Below are 16,827 nucleotides of genomic sequence, written 5' to 3'. Positions count from 1 at the left end.
GTTTTAGATGCTAATCATTTATGCAGAACCTTGTTGCAAGTCCAAATAAACAACATCCACTGATTTTCCCCCTCAGCAACTCTATATCCTTGAAGAACTTCATAACTTATCAAGCATGATTTCCCTTCTATAAATCTTTATTGACCGCCCAATCTTGCCACTGTTTTCCAAGTATTTTGCTGTTGCACCACCTTCTCCAAAGCAATTGAGGATGGATGACATGCTGGCTTTGCCTGTGACATTTCATCTTGGAAACAAATAGAAGAAAAGCATAACTTCAGATATGATTTTCAACTTGCCCAGTGAATTAATGAATACATAATATCCTTTTTGCAGTGACAGTGTACTCCTGAGACTCTAGAAATACATTGGAAAGCTTATTGGGAAGAAGGCAGACATCTGAGTGCATACCATTTGATTCAGTAGAGTCCAACAAGTAGCGATAATTTTAGACTACCATGGTGATAACAATTAGTTATAACCCCAACTCTAGTGTGGATTTCTCTGGACCCTTAATGATAGTCAGCAGGTTAATCTGTTTATTTCCTGGTGTTGTGTCAATACACTTTGTACTGAACAATGCTGTCCTGTTAATGTGTTATGGGCATATATGTAAATCATGAAATTCAGTGCACATCTCCAGGCTATCAGTAATTTGACAGTTTCTATTGTATATGTTTCACCTGTCATATTGGCAGTAGTATAAACTATTTATTCTTCCAAACAGTACTGACTTCATATATCATACCAAATTATTTCTACATTTGTGCAGAATAGAATGATCAAGTGTAATCATACAGGGAACTACACTAGAAACATTGTAAAATGCAGGAAGCAATTCACAAAAACCTAGTGCTGCACAAATATATCAGTTTGATTAACAAAAGGCTTCTTACTTTGAAGTATGTGGATGCAGTTTTCAGGAATCTGTTTTTCTTAATTATTTGCTGGAAATCCCTTATTTTGTGATCATGGATACAGATTGGGAGATAATGGAAGAAAAGAATGTGGGGCTTCTGTGTTCTGTTCACTTCGTCCTTGGTAACATAGCAACAGGAGTACACCAGCCAGCTTGCTGAACCTACTCCAGCATTTAATGCAGTCAGAGCTATTGGACACTTCAATGCCTTTTACATCCACACTCCCTCTGGAATTATGCTCTCCCAAGTAATTGAGCTGTCATTGTGACTTTAATTTGTTGCTGCTCGTAATTAATCTTCCTGACCCCAGATATACCTACAGTTGTATATTGTCTTAGACTGCATTGGGTTTAGAATATATGTTGTGTAATTTAGACCACAAAATACTAGGTATGGTCCAATGTTGCCAACCCACCAAAGGCTGTATTTTGTGAACTGTTAGGTTTGGCAAACATTAAAAGTTGCTGTCAGCCTGACTTCTAATGTTATGATTATAATAAAAACATATTCACAGTTGTCACTGCAGCTGATTTTTTTTAGAACAGGTAGCACAAAGAATAAAGCCATCAAATTATGCTGCACAAAAAGCAACCATTCAGTCCACCATGCTTGTGCTAGCTCTTTGAAAGTATTTCCAGTTAGTCACATTGTCTCCCACCTGTACTTTCCCCATAACTCTGATTCTAGCCATTGATATTTTGAAATATTATCTGACACAAGATGAAGGGTTATGTCATTAATTTGTTTGGGCAGATGTTAGTATTGCATGTTGATGTGAAAGTGATTGCATCTGTTAATTAAACACCCTGATCCATTTTGTAGAAGCAAGTGCATCTAAGAAATAGAGTGGTTTTCTTTGCAGGTCTAATGCTTTGTAAATGTTTTTCTTGCTTTTAGAAAAAGGCTGTGATTGATTTCAAGTCAAATGGACACATTTACGATAATAGAATTGTTCTGAATGGTATTGATCTGAAGGCGTTCCTGGATAGCCTGCCTGATGTCAAAGTAGTAAAGGTAAAAATGGAGGCACTACAGTATGAAAGTGGAGCTGCATGGCTTTGGATAGTTATACTGAGCCAAATTGAATTTAACACTAATGGGAATATGCACGATCTTCGGTTTTGGTCGTGAAACTGGCTGGGAGGCAGCCTTTTATAATGTAGAAAACTAATTAAAAGTTTACGCAGCAGTCCTCTGATATCAGAGTGAAGATTAAGTTTGCTATTATAGAATCATAGAATCCCTTTGGTGCAGATAAAGGCCATTCAGCTCATCGAGTCTGCACCAACTCTGAGCATCTTACCCACAATCCCCCCTCATGCAACCCTGTACATTTCCCCACTAATCCCCCTAACTTAAACACTTTGGACACTAAAGGGCAATTTAACGTGGCTGGTCCATGTAACCTGTACAGCTTTGGAAGGTGGGAGGAAACCCATGCAGGTGAGGGGAGAACGTGGAAACATTTCACAGATAGTCACCCAAGGATTGAATCAAGTCCCGGCCTGTGGCGCTGTGAGGCAGCAATGCTAACTACTGCCACTTCATTGGGAATTGCCCTCTAGGGTTACTTAAAATTTCTTGTCCATTGCCATTGTTTTTCTTGCATTACCCCTTTAACTTTATCAGTGCAATATCGTTTTTTCCCAGGCTGTCTGTGGTACTCAGTTTCTGCCCTTAATTTCCCGTGCTTTTTTTGGGACCACCACAGCCATGGGCCTTTTTTTTAAACTTCGATTCACTTTGGCATTTTCTCCTCTGGTTTTGATTTCCTTTTTTATAACTTCACAGTTTTCTTTTCCTGGTAATCAGTCACCTTGATGTGTAAACTCGAAACAGCAGCTATTAATTATTATCACTAAGGTTTTGCTGAAATATTACAGATGATTATTTTAGAATACTTTTCCTTTTACTAATTTTCACTGACCAAGCACAGCATATTACATTTACTTCATTTCTAATGATGCTAACTGTAACAAACAGCTAATAACATTTGCAACATCACTTTGTGTTGGTATTTATCCTCAACCCAAATCATCTTGACTCCCATTGTCCCAACACTCTTCCAATATACAAGAATACCCTTTTCAATCCAAAAGAGAAAATGCTGGAAAATTTCAGCAGGTCTGGCAGCATCTGTGGGGAGAGAAGAGCTGATGTTTCAAGATCAGATGGCCTTTGCCAAAGCCCAACTTCTCAGAGCAAACACACAGAAATTATTTTGTGTTGATGCAGCATTTGGCTAATGGTGGATATGATATCTAGATACTCGGGATTTTATAGGGATGATTATAGTGCTTCAAGTCATTAGATCCATCAGAAATAGCAAACTGCATGCTGAAAACTTTTTTTGAGTATATTAACTAAAGTAGCAAACCTAGCTTTCCAAGTTCATGTATTTTTTCTGTGCTGATAACAGCTGAAATGTCCTGATGGTGGAGACAATTCTGATACAAACTCTGCACTTTCAATGCCTGTTGTTCCAATGAATACGGCAGCTGAAGCCATTATCAACATGATCAACCAAGGGCAAATCCAGGTCACAATCAATAACTTCACAGTCAGCAATGGACTGGCAACAACACAAGTAAGTGAGAGCACAATGGGGCTTTGGTATGAGTGGGAAATGAGAGGTTGTGCAACTTGAGGCGCAAGCAAATTCAAATTACCCAAATAATTGGGGTGGTCATAAAAGACATTGAATCCACGATCATGTACCTTGTCTGTTGGAAAGTAGGTTTGGTAAAGCTCAGGTGGGTGTGATAGACATAAATTAATTCCGTCCTCTGTTTAAAGGAGCTGACAGCTGTGAACTATTGGCAGATCTTGAGAAAGTAGAATGCCTCTGACACATTGCTTTGTGGTGATTACTGCCTCTGTCTAGAGGCTAAATTCTGAGGAAAACGATCTTTGGTCTTTTCTGGAAATGAATTAGTATATATTCAATCTGTCATCAGATCAACAACAAGGCAGCAACTGGAGAGGAGGTGCCACGCACAATAATTGTCACAACACGGTCACAGTATGGCTTACCAGAAGATGCTATTGTTTATTGCAACTTCAACCAGCTGTATAAGATTGATCCGTCTACCCTGCAAATGTGGGCCAGTGTAAGTATAATCCTCACAGTAAAGTAAAAGAAGTGGATAGTTCCATGCAGCTATGATATTGGGATTGATTGTTTTGCAATTAAAAGGGAAAACAAGTTAGGAGACAAGAATTGAAAATTTTAGAGTGAACATTGTTACAATAAGAATGAATACAATTGTTATCAAAGAGTGGTTAAGGTTTGGTATCTTTGGAAAGAAGTGCAATGGATAACTGGAATGGTGTAGTAACAAGTGTGTACAGTTCTGCATTGTTCAGTTTTGGATAGAATGTTGATCATTTCATTCAGATTTATCACATTTGCAAAATTTAAATATGTAGTTTTGTTTAGAAAATCTGTGTCCTTTTGTTTTAATCCTTTGGTGAATTATTTTATAGAGATACAAACTTATTCTATCCATGTTTTTTGGTAGATTGTTTCTCATGAACTTGAACTGATATCCTCCACACAATGGTTTTATAGTTCTTGGCTCTACAAACATTAAAGGAATTATTTTGTGATCAGTCCCTGGAAAATAAACACGAATGCTATTTTATCTTAATAAATGCTAGGTACCATACACTAAGTCCTCGCTCAGTGCTGACTTGCTGAATGTTGTTACTATATCTGTTTAATGGTGCCAATTTCACTTCAAAGCTGTTTACCATGAACTGACTTCTGTTCACTGACTGCCTGTCTACAAAATTTTTCCCAGAGTTTTGTTCTCCATTTCAGTTACGTCATTCGTTCCTTCACGCCACTGTTGCCCTTTTTCCTGACATTATGCTCCAGCCTGCTCCCTCAGTCAATGCTCTCCAACTTGATAGGCTCTCAAAAACTTCAAATGAAATTGAAAGCATTTTGCCTTCTGCAACAAAAAATTCAACATAATTAATATATACTGTTCGTAACACCATCACTATCCTGGGGTTACCATTGACCAAAAACTTAAATAGATTAACAGCATAAGAACATAAGAAATAGGAGCAAGAGTAGGCCATCTAGCCCCTCGAGCCTGCCCCGCCATTCAATAAGATCATGGCTGATCTGTCGTGGCTCAGTTCCACATACCCGCCCTCTCCCCATAACCCTTAATCCCCCTGCCTATCAAAAACCCATCAACCCGCGTCTTAAAAATATTGAGCGAGGCAGCCTCCACCACTTCAACGGGCAGAGAATTCCAGAGATTCACCACCCTTTGAGTGAAGAAGTTCCTCCTCAACTCGGTTCTAAACCCCCCCCCCCCCCCCCCTTATCTTGAGGCTGTGCCCTCTAGTCCTACTGTCCTTTCTGAGCGGGAAGAGCCTCTCCACCTCTATCCTATCCATCCCATTCAACATCTTATACGTCTCAATGAGATCTCCCCTCATTCTTCTAAACTCTAACGAGTACAAGCCTAGTTTATTCAGCCTCTCCTCATAGTTCAACCCCCCTCCAACTCCGGTATCAGCCTAGTAAACCTCCTCTGCACTCCCTCCAAGGCCAAAATATCCTTGCGTTAAGTGCGGCGACCAGAACTGCACACAGTACTCCAGCTGCGGCCTCACCAGTGCCCTTTGCAGTTGCAGCAAGACCTCCCTACTTTTATATTCAATCCCCCTCGCTATGAAGGCCAGCATCCCATTCACCTTCCTGACCACCTGCTGCACCTGCAGACTGGGTTTTTGCGACTCATGCACAAGGACCCCGAGGTCCCTCTGCACTGTCGCCTGCAGCAGTTTTTTGCCACGTAAGTAATAGTCCTTCCTACCATTATTCCTACCAAAGTGGACAACCTCACTTTGCCAACATTAAATTCCATTTGCCATTTCCTGGCCCATTCGCCCAGCCTATCTAGATCCTTCTGCAGACTCTCCACACCCCCCGCACAATTTGCCGTTTCCCCCAATCTTGATGTCATCAGCAAATTTCGACACCATACACTCGGTTCCCTCCTCCAGATCATCTGTATAAATGGTGAATAGCTGAGGCCCCAGCACCGACCCCTGGGGCACTCCACTAGTCACCAACCACCAATCCGAATAGCACCCACTGACCCCCACTCTCTGCCTCCTATTTGACAGCCAATCCTCTATCCACGCTAACACCCTACCCCCAACTCCATGCCCCCTGACCTTCTGTAATAACCTGTTGTGAGGCACCTTGTCAAACGCCTTCTGAAAATCAAGAAACACCACATCCACCGGCTCTCCTCTATCCACCGCTCTAGACACATCCTCATTCGTCAGACAGGACTTCCCCTTAACGAAACCGTGCTGCATCTGCTCTACCAAACAATTCTCCTCAAGATGCCTCGCTATTTTCTCCTTGATCACGGATTCTAACATTTTTCCTACAACAGATGTTAAACTAACCGGCCTATAATTCCCTGCCTTTTGCCTGCCACCCTTCTTAAACAACGGCGTAACATTAGCCGTTTTCCAATCTTCCAGCACTTCCCCGGAATCCAGCAAAGTTTGGAAAATAATCACCAAGGCATCCACTATCACCTCCGCCATTTCTTTCAGAACCCTCGGATGCATTCCATCCGGTCCTGGGGACTTGTCCACAATCAGTCCCTCCAGTCTGTCGAGCACCGTCTCTCTAGTAACAATAATGTCATTCAGGCCTTCCACTCCTACCATGTTTCCATTGCTAACACCCAGCAAATTATTCACGTCCTCCTCCATAAATATGCTGACTTCCCTCCTTACTCACCAGTCCTACCCTCAAGCACTAGGATGCTGGAATACACTTCACTTGACTGCACGAATGTGGCTCCAGAAACACTCAAAGCTCAGCACTATTCAGGCAGTTTACTTGATTTGCAGCCCATTTGCCACTTTCTGCCTTTGTTCTTCCATGATGCACAATGGCACCAATCTGCATCTTCAAGATGAAATGAAGCAAATAATCAAATTACATTCGAAAGGACCTTCTAAACCTGTACCATGTCTATCTGGATGGATAAAGTCAGTAGACTTATGGGAATACTACTACCTGCATCTTCCCCATCAAACTACACACCATCTTGAGTAGAAATATATCACTGTTTCTTCAGTCACTGGGTCAAAAAAATCTAGAACTCCCTTCCTACCTATACTGGGGCATAATTACACCAGATGGGCTGCACTGGTTGAAGGAGTGGCTCATCCATCACCACCCCAAGGACGAATATAGATGGGCAGTAAATGCTGATCTTGTCAGTGATGCTCGTATCCCATGAAATAATGTTAAAATGTACTGTTGCAAGGCCCTCTTTGGAACATAGCTTCTTAATATATTTCAAATAGTTATTCAATTAACATTTTTTCATTTCTTGGACAGTGAATGGGACAGGGTGTGACTTGCAATCAGTATTCTCAAATTGTCATTCCTGGTTTTGCTGTTAATCAGAAACCCTTCCAAAAGTTAGCTCCAAAGACATAGTTTATCTGATAACATCATAAGTTTACTCTGCATGTTCCCTCCCTCTGATTCAGATTTGGCGTAGTTTTATTTTGAGCAGATTTGCAGCTGGTGTTGCAGCTGAGAGTCAACGCCTAACATGCCACGTGTTTGCATAAAATTATTTGTCATGGCTAGTCATGGAAAACCTGATCCATTTTTTCAAGATAATTTTTAAGAGTAGTTTGGGTAATCTATATTTATTTTCTGTCTCATCTCATCTGGGACAGTACTTTTAAATTGGAATGGAAATGCCAGCTTTATTGTTCTATTGTAGCAACACAGTTATGCATCATCGAATCTGAACAATGCCATGGGAGACTGTGAAGATGTACAATACTGGATTAAAGTGTTGAAGATTACTTTTTTTTGGTGTAACATAATAGAAAAAATGTCCAAATCTTGGAAAATATCACTGCAGCGATTGAGACAAATGATGTACCGAAGGAAAAAATGTTTAAAATACTTACTCACTTTAAAGCATGCTTGACATGACCTTTCTTGTTCTGCAGATCCTAAAGCGAGTTTCTAACAGTGTGCTGTGGCTACTTCGATTCCCTGCTGTGGGAGAACCCAACATTCAGCAATATGCCCAGAGCATGGGGCTATCTGCTAATCGTATTATCTTTTCACCTGTCGCCCCAAAAGAGGAGCATGTGAGGCGAGGACAAATGGCTGATGTCTGTCTAGATACTCCACTCTGTAATGGACACACCACAGGAATGGATGTACTCTGGGCAGGGACACCAATGGTGACTATGCCAGGTATGTGTAATGGTGGGTAACAGTTTTTCATTCTATTTTGTATAAGGAATGCAAGTCGACAGTTATCATTAATTTAGTGGAAATATTTGTAGAAGGATTTGAAGCTTAAATGCATTACTGTGATTATTTTATTGCTCTGGGTGAAATACAACTGCTCATTCTTTCAGCAGTTGATTGCTTTAAGTAGTTGATAATTCCTTTGGGTTCTCCAGTTTGGGAGAACTTGCAATTTCAACGGTTAACATATGGGAAAGGCTCAGTGAATCCTTTGCCTCATAATGGTAGTCATTAGTTGGGCTGAAGTGTGTTGATATTAAACCGTGTATCTGACTAGTTTTGTACCGGGTCTCTCAATCTTTTTTACAACTGCTGTTCCTGCTTTTTCTTCATGATATTGGGACAAGCTAAGCCTGGCTGAGAATTTACCATATATAAACTGTACAGCACAGTGAATTTGACTGCAACAGACCTGTAGTACTAATTACATAATTACCATTGTGTGCGCCTGAAAATGTCATGTGATGAATTAGATTTATTTTGTTCTTTGAACACAGCATAAGAAATGGAAACAGAAGTAGGCTTTTGTGTCTGCTCTGTTGTTCAGAAAGATCATGGTTGTCCATCTACCCCATCCATATCCTATTCCCCTATCTTAATTCTCTTACAACCCTAAAATCTATTAATCTGTTATTTTAAACAACGGCTGAGCGTGCAGTTCTCTGGAGAATGGAGAATTACAAAGATTCACAAGTGAAAATATTTCTCCTCGCTTCAGTCCTAAGTGGCAAATCCATCAATTTGAGAGTGTAACCACCTAGTTAATTTACCTCACAGGCTGAGTCTGCTCAATCTTTGTTCGTAGGATGAAACTCTGGTAAACCTTAGTTGCATCCCTTCAAGACAAATATATCCTTTCTTTGGTAAATAGCTCAAAACTGTACAAAGTATTTTAAATGCGGTCTCACCAAGGCCCTAGAAAACCAAAGGAACTTGCCTTCATTCTACTTCTCTTTTATAATGAAGGCTTAATTTGCTTTTCTAATTGCTTGATGTATTAGCATGCTAACCTTTAACTTCCTGTATACAAAGACAGACAGGTCCCTGAGTACCAGTATTTATGTCTTTCACCGTTTCAAAAAAAACATTGCATTCTATTTTTCCTTCCACTGTGGATTACTTTGCAGTTCCCAGAACCCTGTGAGGAGATTTGAAGGAGGTATTCAAGACCATGAGGTGTCTGGACAGAGTAGATAGGAAGGACTGTTCCCACTTGTGAAAGGATTAAGAATAAGAAGGCACAGATTTCAAGTAATTGGCAAAAGAGGCAAAAGTGAAATGAGGAACAACTTTCCTTGAGTGGTTAATGTTTGGACATCATTACCTGAGTGTGGTGGAAACAGGTTCAATCTCATTCAAAATGGATTTGAGCTGTTACCTGAAAAAAAACATGCAGGGATATGGGGTGGAATGGAACTAGGCAAATTGCTTATTCGGAAAGCTGGCGAAGACACAATGAAACTGAATGGCCTCACTTTGTGCCGTAACAATTGTATAAATGTGTGTGTGTGAATGTTAGGCTCATTGGTTTATCATTATCTGGTTTATCTGTTCTGTGTATACTGATAGTTAATTCTACTTTGCCCAGTATATCACTAAGTTGGTGGGTTCAGAGGAAGGTAAAGAGATTTTCCCCATGCTCCTTTTTACTTTCCACAATTTTGAAGGATTGTGTATGATGAAAAATCTAGATTCCATGAAATATTAGGACATGTGTGCAGTTCTAAGTAACTATTTATGCATGTGTAATACATAGCAATTGTGTTTTATGCATGTATGTATCTTTTTTTAAAAACAACTGGTTGAGTGTTGTTGGTATGACGTTTGTAAATGGCATTGCGATGTTTACATTCTGTGAACCAATAAACCAGAACAGGGCTAGGTCATTCAGCCCTCGAGCCTTTTCTGCAAGTGACAGTAGGACTCAACTAATATTACCTTGATAGAAAGCAGTTCAGCTATATCCAAAAGTGTCTAGTTGACAAAAACTATACTTAAAATTAATTATTTCAGCATTAAATAAAACTGCAGCATTATTCAGCTCAAGGATGGCATAGTGGTTAGCACTGCTGCCTCAGCGCCAGGGACCAGTGTTTGATTACAGCCTTGTGGAGTTTGTAAGTTTGTCCTCCATCTGTGTGGGTTTTCTCCAGGTGATCTGGTTACCTGCCTCAATCCAAAGATGTAATTAGCTGGATTTGTTATGCTAGAATTGTCCTTGGTGTCCAAAAATGTGGTTAGGTAGATTAGCCATGGTAAATGCCCAGGGTTATGGGGGCATGGCAGTGGGAGGGCTTGGGTGGATGCTTTTTTGGAGAGTTGGTGCAGACTCTGGGCCAAATGGCCTCTTTCTGAACTGTAGGGATTCTGTGGTTTTAAATGCAAAGCCTACCAAAATAACATATAAAATATTCTGCTTCAGTCCATTGTTAGTGAAAACAGTGAGCATAATTATGCCTCCACCTGATTGTGTTTGCTGAATATTAAGTGAGAACACGTTAAAATAATTTGCCAATATTATTTCATTTTATAAGAATGAAGTACCTATTTTGGAACTGAATTGATTCCAGCAGTAAAATAACTTGCTGCATTTGAGGTTGCCTGCTAATTAAGTAACTTGTATAGCCCTGACCACTGTGAAGAAAAAGTAAAGTTTATCAGTTACAAGACTTACATTAACACTGCAATGCAGTTACTGTAAAATTCCTCTAGAAGCCGTAGTCCTGCATCTGTTCAGGTCAATGCACCTAACCAGTATATCTTTCAGAATGTAGGAGGAAACCGGAGCGCACGGAGGAAATCCACGCAGACACGGGGAGAACTCCACACAGATACTGACCCAAGCCAGATCCCTGGTGCTGTGAGGCAGCATTGCTAACCACCGTGCTATCATGAAGGGAAATGAGCTTCACAGCCCCATGCCTCCTGAAAAGGAAATAGAATCTCAACCAGTTCTGTTTTCTATTGTCATCTCTTTGAACACTTATTGTGTCCCCCTTCTCTTTTTTCCATCCTGCTCGGTAAGAAGTTTCACAACACCAGGTTAAAGTCCAGCAGGTTTATTTGGGTAGCATGAGCTTTCAGAGTGCTGCCCCTTCATCAGGTGCGTGAAGAGTTGGGTTCACAGACAGGGCATTTGTACACACACTCAATTACAAGATAATGGTTGGAATGTGAATCTTAATATGTAATCATGTCTTTACATGCCGGTGATGCACGTGGAGAGAGGGTTAAGCGCTGGTTAAAGAGGTGTGAATTCTCAAGCCAGGACAGTTAGTAAGATTTTGCAAGCCCAGGTAAGTTGTCGAGGTTTCAGTTAGTGTGACATGAACCCAAGATCCCAGTTGAGGCTGTCCTCGTGTGCGGAACTTGGCTATCAGTTTCTGCTCATTGATTCTGCGTTGTCGTGTGTCTTGAAGGCTGCCTTGGAGAACTCGTACCCAAAGATCAGAGGCTAAATGCCCTTGACCGCTGAAGTGTTTCCTGTCAGGAAGGGAACACTCATACCTGGTGATTGTCGAGTGGTGTCCATTCATCCCTTGTCGTAGTGTCTGCATGGTCTCGTTAATATACTATGTCTCGGGACATGGTAAATCAGCAAGACCGTGCAGATGCTACAACAACGGATGAATGAACACCATTCGACAATCACCAGGCAGGACTGCTCTCTTTCTGTTGGGAAACACTTCAGCAATCAGTGGCATTCAGCCTCTGATCTTCGGGTAAGTGTACTCCGAGGTGGCCTTCAAGACACACGGCAACGCAGAATCACTGATGGCTGAGTTCTGCACACATAAGGACGGCCTCAACCAGGATTTGGGTTCATGTCATACTATCTGTAACCCCCAAGAATTGCTTGGGCTTGCAAAATCTTACTAACTGTCCTGGCTTGAGACAGTTCATGCCCTTTTAACCTGTACTTAACTCTCTCTCCACTCAATATCTGCATGTAAAGTCTTGATTACCTGTTAAGACTCGCATTCCAACCATTATCTTGTAATTGAGTCTGGGTCTATAAATGCCCTGTTTGTGAACCCAACTCCACTCACCTGATGAAGGGGCAGCACTCCGAAAGCTCGTGCTACCAAATAAACCTGATGGACTTTAACCTGGTGTTGTGAGACTTCTTACTGTGCCTATCCCAGTCCAACGCCGGCATCTCAATACAATCCTGCTCGTTCACTCCCTTGTGCTAATCATCATCTCTGTCCTTCCAATTTAACCTGGTCCTAACTAATTCAACCCTTTTTTTACTCGTATGTGCATAAACAAATCTCCAATAGGGACAAATTGGAGAAAGGTTGGAGAAACTGGGGCTCTGCTCCTTAAAAGACAGAGATTAAGGGGTGATATGATAGAGGTATATAAAATACTGATGGGAGTAGATAGAGTAAACAGTGGTAGGCTTTTCCCTAGATTGGGGACAATTACGAGAGGTCACGATCTAAGGGTGAGGGGGGAAAAGTATAATTTGGATATGAGAGGAAGGTTTTTCACGCAGAGGGTCGTGGGGGTATGGAACGTGCTACTGAGTAGGGTGGTGGAGGCAGGCACGTTGGACTTGTTTAAGGTTTACTTAGACAGACACATGAGCGAAGCAAAGATGGGGGGTTATAGTAGAGGGTATTAAATAGGGTCAGAGCCTCGGGACGACACCGGAAATGTAGTTTTATATGTTAACGTATTGCCTTTTTATTCCACAGGGTCGGTCCACCTTGTTGTCAAACAAGGGGCATGCACACGGTGGGTCGTGCGTGGGCTGCTCTTGGAGGTTCCGGGAGTGGCCTAGTACTTTGTGTCGTTGTGTGTGCTTAATCCTGGACCAGCAGATGGGCACCGCAACAGCTCAGTGACTATCACTGCTAGCTGTGCAGATACATGGATTTGGGCCTGTGTCTGTGGGAGTTTGTGCATTCTCCCTGTGGTTGCGTGGGTTTCCTCCGGGCGCTCCGGTTTCCTCCCACACCCCAAAGATGTGCTCTTAGGCTGATTGGTGTACCAAATTGACACTATTCTCCCCTGAACCTGGCTACATTAGGGGTTCCACTCACATACACACAGGGCGGGGTAGGTGTGGGAAGATGCGGCGGTATGGGCTCGTTGGGCCGAAGGGCCTGTTTCCCGTGCTGGGATGTTCTTTGTTCTTTGTTTTTTTTAATACCAACCACCCAGTGTAAATGTCAGTTTAAAAGAAAGACCATATGAAACATGGGTAACAACTTCACAACCAAATTTTGCATTTATGCTCTGTGATGGATATGAATTTGTATTTGGTATGCAAGTTCCCATTTGTAGTCTGTTAAATGTTTTGTGTTCTTTGCAGGGGAAACTCTGGCATCCCGTGTTGCTGCCTCACAGCTGATGTGTTTGGGATGTCCTGAACTGATTGCAAAGACAAGACAGGAGTATGAGGATATTGCTGTCATGTTGGGCACAGATATGGAATAGTATGTTCTAATCTTCTAATTTCGCTGTGTTTGAGTTATAACTAACTTGCCTCAGCCCCTTTAGTATTAGATACTGTTGTTATTCTGCCTATAACTAACTTGTGACAATTAATTGAGTGCACCAATTTGCTTTTGGTTTTGGGTCAGTTTTCTTTGAATGTGACTCAGTATATGAAGTCTGAGAGACCCCAAACAAACGTCCAGAATCTGTCGGTTTGAGATTGATAATTTAAATGTGAATGCAAATATTCAAACTGCCAAATGAATGAAACAAAGTTAAACTTTATTTATTAGCCACAAGTAAAGCTTACCATAACACTGCAACAACGTTACTGTGAAATTCCCCCAATCACCATAGTCCTGCGCCTGTTTGGGCCAATGCACTCAACCAGCATGTCTTTCTGAATGTGGGAGGAAACCAGAGTACCCGGAGGAAACCCACACACACACAGAAAACGTGCAAATTCCACATAAACAGTGACCCAAGCCGGGAATCGAACCCAGTCACTGGCGCTGTGAAGCAGCAGTACTAATCACTGTGCTACCATACCGGCCCCAGTTGGTTTGGTGGTGTGTGCTGCAGACTATCTGCATCTTGCTGTCTGTGAGTTATGCAAGAATCTGCTGTCTCTTGTATGTTATTAACATAGTGTCATCCACTTTGATTACATTATCATTTATAAAGCAAAGCAAGATTGAGGTAACGTAGGAACTAAAAAGCACCTGAAGGAAATGGAAGAAACACAAACTTTAAAATCTTCTGAATTATGTTGCTAGAATGTCCAGGTTCGTGAATCTTTTGACTAGCTACTGACTGCATGGTGTATGAAACACTTGTGCAGATGTGCTTAGCCCATGATGTTTGAGTGTTGAGAGCACTATTGACATGCCTTTATTTATTATTTTAGCCTGAAGAAAATTCGAGGAAAAGTGTGGAAACAAAGAGTAAGCAGCCCGCTGTTCAACACCAAACAATACACTATGGATCTGGAGCGTCTCTACACACAGATGTGGGAACATTATGCTGCGGGCAACAAACCAGACCATATGATCAAGCCACTTAAGGCTATGGAGACAAATGAAACTGCTTGAACTTGCTCCATTGCCACAGTGTTTAGTGACTTTGACATGAAAATACTGAACTGCATCCTCAACTCCATGATCCATCCCACAGATTGTTTCGACTTCTTTTGAGACAAGTTATAAATTCTGGCAATAACACGTTTTCATACTAGCTCAGAGTGACTCTTCAAAGATTGAAGCCCTGTTATTGAACAGTTGTTGGTATTGGAGTTAAACCGAGCTGAAATAGGTTGCATCTAGTACACCATGTGCAGTAACACAACCTCTGATTTGAATTGAGTAACGGTATTCTTTATTGATGATGAATCTGAAAATATTTGTAATGCTACTTAGCCAGAATTTCACAGTAGTGATTAGAAGTTAAAAATTTGATATCACTATCTCATCACTACTCAAATAGCAGAGACTTCATTTTGAATGTCTGAAGGCCTGATTGCTGGATGGGTTCATTTAAGGCCTTAGACTAACTCTTTAAAGGGGTGTCATGTTTTAATGTGTCCCTGTCAAATTATTTTTATAAACTATTGAGGCTCCTTTTCTTGTTGGTCTTTGTGCTCTCTGCCTTTTCAGGTTTTTTAGTTGCAAAGTCATTGTACTTGTGTTGGAAACTGCTTCCTAGTTGAAAAGGAAGTGTGTCAAATGGCCACTGTATGTTTATACTGCTTATTTGCTCTAGTTCTTTAAGTGATGCAGCAGGATGCACATTACCAGTTGTCCCATGTTGGCTCAAGAAAGTGTTTCACTGTGTGTCAGATAAAAATTCAAGTAATACAGTGGAATGCATTTCCGTGTTTGACCCACACAAGCTGGAGTAAGGATGTAATACGTGTTTCTATGCATGACCATGCAGGTGTAGTAATTGTAGAAAGTAGCAGTGCTACAACTGTTGCTGAGGTCTGGAATTAAGTTTTGGAGACTGGCCTATAGCAGAACAGTTTGGAAAAATTAAAACCGATCTGGAGAATGGTTGCTCTTCCTCACTAAATGAGCTCATTTGATTTTTGTGGGATCATTTGGTGAAGGGCAAAGGATTCTCTTCTGCCCCCAGGTAAGTATCTCATCAGTTAATATTATGTAGACTTAGCAATTTTGTGTGGTTTTTGATTTATTGGTGACTCCTTTTGCACCTGTACTGGCATATTTAAAAAGAAATTGTGGGTGTTTATGTAAGATTTCATTTTGCTGTCATTCAAGCTACTTGCTCAAAAGTATAACAGAATTGCTTTGAGTTTATTATTCTCAGGTCTGTGTCAAGAATCGCTTCAATTTGATCCTTCACTTCAGTGTGACATTTGGTTTGCTGGGAGCACCCAGTAGGATGATTGTAAATATTTACATTAGACTGTCCCTCTTCTGCCCACATCATCTGTGTGGTGGTGTTGAACAAAGCACATGTTTGGTTTTCTATGTAACAAAACCAGATCATTTGCACCTGATAAAATCCCATATATCTTTCTCGTTGGAGATGATGTCTGGCTTATGATAGTGAGTTAATAAAATGTTGACTTTATTTAATAACAAAGTAAAATGGATAGTGATATCGAAGCTGGGAGAGGAGGCAACAAAAGCAGGTGAGCATGTACTGAAAGAATCTCCAAGGTGGATATTTTTATTAATGCCAGCGTGCTTAGATTTATTTTGGTTATTTTTTCTTTTCTGTCGTGTCAGCTATTTTAATATGCCTCTAACATTTTTATTGCTAGAGACAACGTAGCCTCCAACTTTTGCATTGTCTGAAATTTCGGCTGTTTCTGTATGAAGCTGTAAATACATGTGAATGAGAATCTAATGTATCTCTGTGTACAATTATAAAGCAGCTGGATGCTTCACTGGAGTCTTGTGTTTCTGTGTCAAGGTGTTTGCATGGTCGCTGTATTGTATCCCTTCCAGATTTATAATTGCTATTTGACCCTTTTTGTTGTTTTTTATTTCATGTCCTCTTCTTTGTTTCCCCTGTAACATTCTTAATGTACCTCAGTTGACAGGTTACTTGTTGTTAAGATTCTGGTGTCTCACATGCAATACATGTGAAATTGCATGG

At 40.9% G+C, this 16,827-nt stretch overlaps 1 protein-coding gene across 5 annotated transcripts in view; it reads left to right on the top strand.

Moving 5' to 3' along the window:
• LOC145342191 (UDP-N-acetylglucosamine--peptide N-acetylglucosaminyltransferase 110 kDa subunit) overlaps positions 1-16,615 on the top strand; it is a 71,529-nt gene extending 54,914 nt beyond the window's left edge. For 4 of the 5 annotated variants that reach the window (XM_080187535.1, XM_080187533.1, XM_080187537.1 and 1 more), the window contains 6 exons: positions 1,818-1,934; positions 3,340-3,507; positions 3,878-4,030; positions 7,947-8,211; positions 13,580-13,703; positions 14,612-16,615. In XM_080187535.1, coding sequence (XP_080043661.1) covers positions 1,818-1,934; positions 3,340-3,507; positions 3,878-4,030; positions 7,947-8,211; positions 13,580-13,703; positions 14,612-14,795 — 1,011 coding nt within the window. In that variant the 3' untranslated portion in view covers positions 14,796-16,615. The remainder of the gene's footprint in view (positions 1-1,817; positions 1,935-3,339; positions 3,508-3,877; positions 4,031-7,946; positions 8,212-13,579; positions 13,704-14,611) is intronic. The other variant, XM_080187534.1, reaches the window with a different exon arrangement.
• The last annotated feature ends 212 nt before the right edge of the window (positions 16,616-16,827 follow it).

Source organism: Carcharhinus amblyrhynchos, chromosome 4 (assembly GCF_965287045.1).
Source record: "Carcharhinus amblyrhynchos chromosome 4, sCarAmb.v2.hapA, whole genome shotgun sequence".
Lineage (NCBI taxonomy): Eukaryota > Metazoa > Chordata > Chondrichthyes > Carcharhiniformes > Carcharhinidae > Carcharhinus > Carcharhinus amblyrhynchos.
This window is presented reverse-complemented; position numbering and strand designations above follow the sequence as displayed.